The sequence below is a fragment of the Sitodiplosis mosellana genome, unplaced genomic scaffold (genome assembly GCF_009176505.1).
Source record: "Sitodiplosis mosellana isolate CC-2019 unplaced genomic scaffold, AAFC_SMos_1.0 Smas_scaffold_6226, whole genome shotgun sequence".
Taxonomy (NCBI): domain Eukaryota; kingdom Metazoa; phylum Arthropoda; class Insecta; order Diptera; family Cecidomyiidae; genus Sitodiplosis; species Sitodiplosis mosellana.
In genome coordinates, this window is record NW_022601467.1 from 11853571 (window position 1) to 11865828 (window position 12258).

General features: G+C 37.1%; 1 protein-coding gene across 2 annotated transcripts in view; it reads left to right on the forward strand.

The window, feature by feature from the left end:
* Nucleotides 1–12258, forward strand: part of LOC129578000 (cyclic nucleotide-gated cation channel alpha-3) — a 69819-nt gene that overhangs the window by 12257 nt on the left and 45304 nt on the right. For both annotated transcript variants that reach the window (XM_055466014.1, XM_055466015.1), the window contains exon 4: nt 729–950. In XM_055466014.1, coding sequence (XP_055321989.1) covers nt 740–950 — 211 coding nt within the window. In that variant the 5' untranslated portion in view covers nt 729–739. The remainder of the gene's footprint in view (nt 1–728; nt 951–12258) is intronic.

Consider the following 12258-nt stretch of genomic DNA (forward strand, 5'->3'; position numbering starts at 1 on the left):
CGACGTTTTGAAATCCTCTGCAAAATCAAAATCGCACCACCCTAATACATATACGTTTTTTGTATACAGCGAAATGTGAATGCAAGCAAAACCGATTGCATGGCATTTATCGAAACAATTGCAAATAGATGTGGCAAATTGGATGAGAAAAAAACAGCAATATGAAAAAAAAGAAAAAATCCCAGCAATCACACCAATGGCTGATTGAATTTAAATATTGATATGTCAAAAATCTGCTCATTTGCCTGTGTAATGCACACATCAATGGATTAATAGGAATTAATTTTGATTTAATTGAAAATGTAATTTTCATTTCAAGCGAAGAGGATTTTTTTCGAAAAAATAAATAATGCCTGTGTAAAATGTTTCAGCCATTTTCCTGAAATATTTAGGGGAGGATTTCAGTTACCGCCACATTAATTATATAATACAGACAAAAACCAACGAAAGCCATGGAAACGAACTGTGGCCTCTCTGAGAAGCAACCAAGCCCACGTGGTATCTAATGAAATATTTGCTTCGAATGAATATTCATAATGTATCACTTTCATCAGTAAATTGAACATTTTGTAGGAAATAGCAAAAATTTATTTAATCCTTGCGTAATCTTTCCGCTCATTTGCGATGAAATGAATGTTCCAATTGAATTAATTCTTGTTGTTGTTCTTGCTGTTGTTTGCGATTCTCATTTCATTCGTTTTTATCTTTGGTTTTATTTCTGTCTGCAGTTAACACTGTGATGTCAACCGCCAAACGGCTGGTTCTGTCCCTCCGAGGACGCAAAGAATCTCAAACGACAGCCGGAACGTCATCAACGCGTCTAGTGTCAGCAACCAGTTTATCACCGGGCCATGAGCTCGACGAGATAGCGGTGGTTTCAGGTAGCGGAGATTCGTGCCATGCACTATCTTATGGAAGTTTAAATCAACCGAATGGGCCATCGTATGCAGGTTAGTACATGTTCAAGTTTCGGCAATGAACAATTTTTCAGTTTGGAATGTTTTAGTTCGAACAAATTTTTTTAAGTTTCTGCCCGCGTGCGTGCATTCCAAAATAAAAAAACCCCACTAAAATCAACAATGAATGCCACACAAAGAGGAAGAAAAAAATACAACTAACAATCTAACAGAATACACAGTCACAGTTTTGTTGAAAGTAGAGGAGTGGAAAAAAAGAGAAAAAGAAGAAGAGATGATGATGAAAATGTTACCCACGGCAAAACCAAACAAAAACTTCACGAAATGAAAGAAAAACCCGCTGAAAAATATGACGTAGAAAAATGACATACTTAATTCTATGCGAATAAGGTCCTTCTCTCCATGCACTAGATCAAGCGCAACAATTTTAATGCACGAAACGACAGTAGATTCGTTTCTTTAACTTGTTTTGTGTGTGCGTTGTTTTTCTCTCTCTCTTGTCTCTCTGTTTCACTGTCTCTCTCTTGCTCTCTCGCCATAAGTGGGATAAATGGAGCAAAAGATGAGAAAAGTTGAAAGCTTGCAGGGAAAAAATAAATTTCATTAAATTGTTTAAAGCAGTGTGAAAAACCTATTGGACTGAATGCGGACGAGACAAAAATCTGCTCTCAAAACCAACATTGAGAGAATGAGAAAACGAAAGCACACACACACACACACACAATCAAAAAAAGAAGAAGAAGAAGAAAAGCAGAAAAAACGGAAAAAGATTTATGTATGCAATGTGTAATGTATTTTCTTTTTATTTTCGAGCTATTCAAGTGCTGTTGGTCTGGTACACAACAGCATACTCCCCATTTCTCATTTTAATTAATTTTGAGGGAATAAAGAATTCGTCCGCATATGTATTCACTTTCTTCATCATGCCAAACAATCCATGCACAGATGCAGACATCCCATTCACGCAACGAACGTCACCAGACAACCCACACCCAAAGAATAAGAAAAAGAAGAAGAAATAACACAGAGCTGCGGAGAATAGGAATGACAAATAAAAAAAAATCATGTAACAGAAGAAGACAAATGCAGGGAAAAATAAAGAATTAGATAGACTTTAACGTAATATAGCACGTGAATGGGATCCAGGATAAATAAAGCATGGCAAAAGGGGTCATAAACAGTATGTACTTTGGTTTCATACATCAACCTGCATTGTTATCGGAAGCAATAGCAGAAATATCAATTCAAGAACTTTGGCATAAGTGGCACGAGCAAAAAGTGCAGAGATTATTGGCATCGGCACCAGCATCAGCATCAGCATCAGCATCAATATTTCATCCCTATTTCATATATACTTAACCACATGCCAAAGCATTTCGCTTGTTCCACTTATCATAGACGATTTTCGCGTGCTTTTGGTTTTCAGAAGCATTCGACTATGTTTATAAAGCAAGCAAGAGATTAATCGCTTGAAAACGGAAACTCAACATGTTTCAAAGAGGAAGATGAAAAAAAATGTGCAACGAGTTTTATTCGAAATTTTATATTATTGTAGTAAAGAAAGTGTCTCTGTTGGTGTTTTCAATGATTGCTGAGGGAATTAAAGCATTGTTCCATACTAAAGTGAGAAATACATTAATTAGATGGCGAACATTTTACGATTTGCTCTTACATTCTAATTTCAATAATATTTGTTCGCTAATGGCCAACCCGTTAAAATATAGATGCCTCTACCCAACTGTCGACCGAATGCCGTCGACAGTTACTGTCTCTCATTCAAAGCACTGCAATAGAAAATGCAATACAACGGGTCTGTTTCGGTCTGAAAACCATATAGCTGCCACAGCCAGATAGCCGTGCGTTGTCCACTTGACTAAGTTTATGACATTCAGTTGAAAGAATTAGCTCCATAAAAATTCCAACAGCATTTAACAGATCAAACGGTGCATATGCTCAGCCATTCGTACAAACAAATCAAATGGAACGAAAGCACTTGAAATTCATTCAATATGATCATCACAAAATACATTCATATGATAAAATGTTACCAAATGGAATTGTTAACCCGGACTTGCATCATTTTGTATTAAATAATTATTTTTTGTGCTCAATGCGGGCCTTAGAGTGTGGAGAATGTGCAAAAAAAACGATGATACGGCAACTTGGCTGGTATTTATTAGTTGTCGACGCCATTTTAAATTTCCTTCGTATGTGTACGATGATGCGTATGTCATGTTTAACCCCTTGAAACACCGCATGCGAGAGATAAAAGTGAGAATTCGATGGAGATGATAAGAGAGAGAGAGTGAGAGTGAGAGAGTGAGGGAGAGAACGAAAGACACCCCACTTGTGCAGGGTCTCAGTATTCAAAGATGACGTAGTTTTATTAATTCTATTTAAATAAATAATTAATTCAGTTCAGATACGTTGTGTGTATCGTATCTGGTACGCATTCAAAATGTATGATAGAATTGCATTGAGCATTAAGCATCCACCTCAGATATGGGAATTTGCGTTGAAAACGAGACGATGAGACGAAGCAAGAAGAACGGAAACGTCAATTAGGTTGATTTCTCTTACGCACATCCACATTCAATTTCCATGTTTCGAGAGCTCTGTACTGCCGCCGCTGCTGCTGATACTGTTGTTGTTGTTGTTATTGTTATTGTTGTTGCTGTAAATCCATAAAATGAAACAATACTCTTGTTGGCAGATGATGTGCGTGCCAAAAGCTTCGTTGAACAGACAGACACTTTCAACAGCAATTCACATTTACTACTAACCTGCCTGACTTTTTCATCACGTCAATTCATTCTCTCTCACTCCTTCTCCTTTTTTTTCTAATCAACGCACATATACAAACGCGCGATCCAGCTCTCAAGTTTCCAGCGATGAGGCCGCACATCAACTGCCGACCAAATCGGTACTCAACAAATACACAAATCACAAATTACATGGCTATGTTGTTCTAGATCGGTATAGAGAGATAGAAATAGCGATAAAAAGTCAAAAATGCAAAACAGTCTTTCTTTTCCCTTGGATATATCGAAATCTGTGCGTTGGTTTTATTGTCGCTTCGTTTTGGATTTTTGAATTTGCCGACGAATTGTACAGATAATACCGTTTGTTCAGCAAGTCTTTTATTCGTTCAGCAAATATTTCATATCACTCGCGAATAATTCACTGCATTGTCGCGCCGCGCCGCTTATTTCATTTCAACCATTTCATTTTTCTGCCACAGAAGGGCGAAAACTTTTCAACGATTTGGCAGATGAAGAATAACACCGAAAAAAAATTGGCCATCTCATCATCAGTGTGTATCACATAGTAGTCAAATGCGCAACGCACCGCAGAATCGGATTTTTTTTAATTCTTCAGTTCACTTCGACTCTCGTGTGTAGCTAAAGCATTGAGTATACAATGGTTGGGCGCGCACTTTTGCTATTGCACTGTACGCGATTAAAGGAGCAACGCAAACAGCTAAAGTTCAACTTCAGTCAATTTAAAATAATATTCTTCTTTGGCTTGGTACTGTGATACTTGGAATGATTGAATGACTAAATCCATCGCTTCACATTATTGGCTCCACTTGCCACATACTGTATTCGCGCTTGTATTCAGAGCGAAAAAGCGGATTTTTTCTTTCGGTGTTCGGTTCTACTTTAGCAACTTATAAAAAGTTGGTGCTTTCTTGTTAAATGCGTAATGACATGCTGAAATGCAAAACGTGTCTACATTACATTAAGCCATCTAAAGGCTTGTCTAAATCGCAGTACTTTTGCCACTTGGTGTTTGTATTGCAAAGCCGAAAATATGTTGCTTTACATATTTCCTGTTCCTTGTTCCACTCTCTCTCTCTCTCTCTCTCTCTCTCTCTCTCTCTGCACCTCTCGCTTCGCCCTCTTTTCCTCTTTTTTCTCTCTCTTTTTTTTCTTTTTTTCCTCTTTTACGCTATCTTTGTCGCGCCGTTTTTTGTTCATTTACGGCGTTTTGTTGCTTCACTGTATATAACTTTTTAATTCTTATCATTGAAGTTTTCGTTCTATGGGGACCCATTTTTACTGTCACACAGTGTATTGAACTCTTTTTACTCGGCTCTTATAAGAAGTTATTATGTAGATCAAATTTGTGGATCTGTGGAAATATGTTGGGTATGGAAATGCGTACAGCGTACACATACCAAAATTAATACGCCAATTTTCGATAAATTCCGCACCGAAAGAGTGTTTTGCGGGTGAGACCCTGGTTGTTTTCCAGATGCTTAAACAGGCGTTCGTCCGCTCCTTTCGCTCGTTCGCCTGTTGGTTGTTTCATTTTTCCCGGCAGGCAGCGCGAATAATGCTCCTTGCCTCGGTTTTGTGGAGTCACAATTATGCCTGCAAGATATTCCTTTTCATCGGAAAGCTAAAAAAAAAAGAGAGAACCAAAGTAACGACGAATATTTACACAGTATGTGTGATAAAATGTATTGTGAGAGGAAACAGTGTGTTTTTTATGTGCTTCCATATAAATGGGCTTGAAGATGCCGCACATCCGATCACAGCCGCACATGATGAAGCCGATGCAAGGAGAGAAAGCCAAGGGGAAAGCGACAGAGAATGAACGGGCGCGCTAGAGACCGAAAAGCATGGCAAATAGACGAAAGATTCTATACATGACATTTTTGTTGATTTAGGTGATAAATGTTAACCGTCTTCAAATTTGCATAATTTACCGATTTATCACCTCAAACCTCCCTATCATCGACTATAGTAAAAAAAAAGAAATAAACGGACTGACCATCGAAACCGGATGAAGGCCCATACTAAATTTAATTCAAGAAAATGTGGTGCGTTTTTTAGAGAGTAAAGAAATCATTTTTTCTAATTGAAAATGCAATTTTCTGCTTTCAAATGACGCAATATTTTTGTATTATGATAAATTTCTCACAAAAAAGGGAAGGAATATTTTATACTTTTCTTATTCAACAAAGAAAAAATAAATAAAAAAACGCCATTCTCCATCTTCTTCAATGCATGTTTACTGTTGGGCTCTGTGAATCCAAAAAATAAATAATTAACATTGCAAACAGCTCTTACACTTACAGAATCATAGAATACTCGGACAAATCATAGAAAAAACAAACGATATTTTCTTTTGTACGAAACAAAACAAAACGAATAATAAATTGTTGACCTAGTAATTTGTAAATTGCTCTACAAATAAAGAGTAAAAATAGCCAAAAGGTTTATTTGTCACAAATATCATCAATGGGTTGTGTTTCATCTGAACCGAAAATGGAAGCGATGGGAAAAGTAATGAAGATGGAAGAAAGAAAAACTGGTTGATACTAACAATTTCATTGTGTTTTTGAACTCATCAATTTTAGCATTAATAACGGTGTTCGCACATGTCCAACCCAGACATTCACTGTGGCTGCATATATAGTTGAGCTATTTACAAATAGCTGGCTGTTTGGTAAGTTTTGATTTTGTGACTATCTTTCCATGCAAATTCATGTGGTATCCACGAATTTGGGACAAAAAATTCATGTAAATGATTGAAAAGGTGTCCCACATTCTTGGATACCACATGAATTTGCATGGCAAGATAGTCACAAAATCAAAACTTACCAAACAGCCAGCTATTTGTAAATAGTTCAGCTATATATGCAGCCACAGTGAATGTCTGGTCCAACCTTCTCATCCCAATGGTCATTATTCGAAAAAAAATCTATAATTCAATGGGTTCTATGAGTTGTCCGCACAATGGACTGGTGACAGCAAAAAAAAGACCAATGTGGATGTATCCAACAAAACTCAAATACATATTTATTACTCGGTGAGATATCACATTTTCTCGATAAACACTATCCGAACAACGGATCCAATTTACGTAAAGCCTAGTAGGCATTTTGGTATTTCCTAAAAATAACAAACGAATGAACGACCGACGGAAAAAAAATATTGTTAAAATGTCTATCTTGCACGTTTGCAATGCAAAAGAGGTACGGTAGAGAAAAGGTGACCGAAATTGAAACATTTTTGTCAAGTGACAGCTTAGCAGGTACGAGGTACGCAGTTTTTTTTTCAATTATGGAGGCCACACTTTCGAATCATACCCACCACAATTGGTTAGAATATTGGACGACAATGTGCATGGAAATCTCTTTTTGTCGCATACATTTCAAGTGAATTTCGGACCGAGAGGCAGAAAGAGCGCGAGAGAGAGAGAGAGAGAGAGAGAGAAAATTCAGATTCGTCATGTCATCGTCATTGCCACCGAATGCTTCATACACATCCGCACAAAATGGCAATTCACTTGGAATTGGACTACACATGAAGCGCTGAGCATAGTTTTGCAACCAAATTTATAGTTCCGAATGGTGAACGGTGGTCACATAGGCGGATGACATACTATGTAATCGTATAAAAAATTGTATTAATATTAAAGGGTAGCTATGGTTGCCCATTTTTTCCCTATATTTCAACGGTATATTTTTCTCGTTCATTTTTCGTTGGCCACTTTTATCGTCATTGATTCAAGTGTTAAATGGATATTTAGAACGGAGAGCAAATAATGGTTTTTTCTCCGTTCGCTCGCTTAAAGCATAATTTGTACAGTGAGCAATCGTCATTGCCAACTAAAACTCGACGACCACACCAGGGAGCAATGAATGAAAAAAAAATGACAGAATTTCGGTTCACCTTTTTCGATCAATCATGCACATAATTGTGATTCGTTTCGGCCACGTACCAACCATTTCATGCCAACTCATAGATTTCAGATTCGGATTGGACAAAAGCACTTTTCATTTCGCTTCAAGTCTATCGAAAATGTCAAAAGCTGCTTGATGTGTTTGTGTGTATTTTTTTTGTCAATTTCGGAATTGAACTTTCAAAATGAACGAAAAATTTATCAAATCAGCAAACGAAGCAAAGTTCCCGTTTGCGTTTTTGGTGAGCAATGGGGCTGTGTTGAATAAACGACTACAAACCATGTTTCATTTGTCACAAATCGCACGAAACGGAAGAACGAGATTGAAATGGGAACAAGAGAGATTAGTGTTGCTGGAGGGACATCTTTTACACAGCAACAGCAACAGAAAAACCGGACAGTCTCAAGTGGCATTATTAATGCCTATGCGAATTTAACTACAATCTAATGCATGCATCTAACTTACGTCTAATTTCGATACACATGGCACGAACGAATTTATGGTAGTGACATAAATTGCATTAAACAACATAAGTGTATCATATCGTAAAATACGTGATAGATTAATTAATAGCCTACTTAAAGGTTAAGCTCTTCTATGAAATGGCTCATTTGTGTGTGTGTGTGTGTGTGTGCCTGGGTATGCGTATATTTCCAATGAAAATTCCAGTATGACTAACAAAGGCGACATGAGGCAAACGGACCTTTGTCGAGAACGCACACAACGTTTGCTTGTCGAGGTATCCTTTTTTGTGCTGCTTTTGCTGACTAACTATAGTTTTCCGTAGATGTTATAGAGGATGTGCGGCATATTTAGTGTGCGTGCTTTCAAGAGCACTCCCCATAAATTTCAAAAGACCTGTAATCATTCTGAAATTTGATTTGTCAACCACTCCAGTGTCGCCGAAAAAAAAACTGCATATATCGGATAAAACACTAATGGCGGATCATTCTTTTGTAATGGAAAAATGATAGCAGAGATTCATTAATATCTGCTTGTGACATATTCTTTTGGGTGCCGCTAACGCGTTCTTAAAACCCTTCTATTTCCATTTCTTTACTTTTGAGCATTCTTATTCTCATTTCTTTTCCATTTTCACACGACAAAGGAACGGAGTGAAATGAATGATAATAGCCGAGACCCCATGAGTATATTGGAAACTAAACCAAATCTGAAGAAGTTGGCAGCGTCAATTCAGAAATGTCCTTATGAATTGCTATTCTCTTCCGAGATTTTTATTTATTTCGATTATGGAACTAATTCATCTTGGCGCAGTACAATCGATGGAAATTGCTCTCATTTGTGGCCACCGTCGTTCATTTTATCGAGAAAGCAATTGCCATCGATATCAGTGAGCCATCGAGGAAAAGATAAATTAACCTGGAATAGAAATTTCAATGGAGCGCCTCAGGCGACACAACTTTTCCTATTTATTCACAACTTGTGCGATATATTCCGAGTATCAATAGAAGCAGAATAAGGAAGGTCTAATTTCTAACACGCACACAGACACACACACATAATCATATTTATTGGGAAGTATTCCGGTCGTAATTTTCATCAATCATAACTTCACAAACATGCTCGATTTTTGCATCCACGTTGGACCGCCACTATCGATTTTTCCGTGAAGTTTTTCGCTCGGCGAAATGATGGTCGCTTTGTCCATTTTTTATCGGTAATAATAATGAGAGATCGCAAATAATATTGGCATAACAAAAAGATTTGAAACAGACGTGGACGCTATTACATCTGCGTTCAATGTTTGATGTGTTACATTTTATTACACTGTTTTGCAATATCGATGGATCTCCAATAACATAACGAAATGCATAAGCGCTATATGAAATGACAAATTGTCATACACAAGAATGTCTTAGCATTGGAAAATATGTCCGAGTCCATTCTGACGACAACAATTAAAAGTGGCCAATGAAGATGAGCAGAAAAACCAACAGCAGCAACAGCAGTAACAACTTCGTTCGGCTCGATTCTTTGTCTGATTCTCTGCGGAATACAAGTTTGGCAAAGCCCCGAACAATCACTGTCAATCTCGCTCATCAAATTGATGGATTCAAGTCAACGAGATAGTATGCGATTCAATCTAAAACTGTATACATGTATGAGTGTGTCGGATAGCTTTTTTTATAGTTGTTATGCGGTTGGTTTCAGTGTACGTATTCGTTTATCAATCGCATTGATTCAATGCAACCACTCAACTCGATGTACAGACTCGTGTCACTGATTTTTCGTATACATGTGTACTCAAGAGTTATACAAATGGCCGTTGTCTATCTTTGTCTTTAGTTTTGCTTTACCATAGCAATATCATGCGAACTGTGTGTTCCATTATCGTCTAGCTACGGCAGCACATTTTTCAGCTCTCGGCCCGATGGTTCTGGGGTTTTTGGGCAAAGTAAGTCGAGAGATTTTCAAGCCAAAAATAAACCACGAAAAGACAATTAATTTGCTTCACCAAATGAAATCGGCTTATCACCAAAAACTTGTGTTAGTACACGACGAAGAACAATATTATCGCTTCGAGTCAAATATTCGGCATTGCATTTAACTAAGGACCCGGGGCTTAGGTAAACTTGTATAGAATACTCTTGCATTGGATGTATTAATAAACGAAGAAATATATGGGACAGAAACGAGGAAAAGAATGAAACCTTAAAATGGCTCTTGCTTCGACAAGAATTTACTCGTGTTGAAAGAAATTGAACAAATCATGGGATGTTTCAAATAGACAAACAAAAATGCTTTTGTTTAAAATGTGAAGCTCTACATGAAGCCGTTCGCACCGTTCGAACGATTGCATTTGCTTGCACAGTCTTTTGTTCATCCCATAGAGACAAGGATTTTTCAAGTGCAAACATTATTTTATGGCGTCGTTTATTCTCTTTTTCTTGCTTTTATGGAAGAGAGCACGCTTGTTGGTACCCAATAAATATGAACATCGCTCGAATTTTGCAGCTAACGTCAGTTCATTTTGCCGAGCAAATCGCAACGCTAGCATGTATTCTCATTAAGTCAATCGAAATTTGTAAATGTGTATAATAAAATTATTATCATTTCCACGTTTTCATTATCGTACGCCTATCTGTGCAAATAGAACAACGCTATCACACTCTACTAACCATGATGAGTATTTATTTTGGAAATTTTTCGGTGTTTTTAGTGTTACAAGCACAGTTTGAAATAGAAAAAATAAATATAAATATATTTTTTGTTCCACAAACTCTACATCCAGCATATGCTATCATTTCCTTTATATATCGTTTGATTTTAATCAGTGCCATGGTTTATTTGAAAGTTCTGCGGACACTTGATTGGTTTTTGTAACGAAATCCAAGTTCCATCTCACATTCAAATGCCATTGTATTCGTGGCAATGCACCCGAAATCCGCTTGGTTTCAAATCTAACCCGATAAAATTTATATACATACATAGACGTGTGTGTGTGTGTGTGTAAGTGTATCTGTGCAAAGTGGAGCAACAGCACCAGTCGCATTTTACATTTTTTAATATTATTTTCAATTTACATTCATATAAAATGCAATGAAAACCGAATATTGATGCGACAAACGCTTAGCATGAACACGATTCCATTTGCTGCTGATCAATTGTGTTTGAAAATTGTGCCTTGAAATTCATACCCTCGGATTTTGTGTTCACTTGCGCCACATGCTCAAATGAAATTTATCTGCTCGTTTCTTTTTTTTCTTCAAAAATCTCACCCGCACACTATCTCAGTCCTTGTATTGATTGTGTTATACATAAGTTTATATCGCATTCAACTTGTTCATTTTTGGAGTTTTTGTTACCGATTCTCATTGTGCATTGTGTTAAAGAGAGAAGAAAAAGTATGTTTGCAATATTTTTACACTTAACGAATGCAGCACTTCCATAGATAATAGATGTTATGTTTTGTATCAATGTACGTTCGGGTGTGCACTGTATATGGAAGTATTTGTATGATTCCAAGTAGCAAACTAATCGAAAAATCATTTGCGCTTTTAGCGCTACATCTACCCAAAAGCGATAATAACCGTTTGCGACGGCAAAAAAGAAAAGGGCGACGTTGAATCTTGCCAATGAAATACAAGAAATGAACGAGAGAGAGAGAAAAATCGCCATTAAATGATAACGCAAGCTGGACAAAAACCAAGCGCACTATTAGGTCTTCATGTTTTTGCCCTTGAGTCTTGTAACATGCTCATTTTTACAGACGATGAAAAACAAACGAATACGAAGCTAGAAAAATAATAGAAGGGAGAAGATTTTTTATTCTCCCGCTTTCGCTTAATCTCATTCGTCTTGTTTTTCGTTCACGCTTATTGGTAAGAGAACTTGCAAGTTGTTCTAATTCTCTTTGCTGACGATTTATTCGGATTTTTATGACTGATAATGTGGAACATAGATTTCCAGTTAATGCTCTGATTATGGGAATTTTATTGTTAAATACATTGTCAGCAGTTTCCGTTCATCTGCATAAGTACTGGGTCAATGAGTAACGACTTTTTGGTGAAACGATGGAATGAGTTAGTGTGAGAAGCAGACAGACAAAAAGGAAATAGAAGAAGAAGCAGTAGAAGAAAAGGGCACAAGAGAAGGGAGAAAGCGGCAAGAATGAAAAAAGCA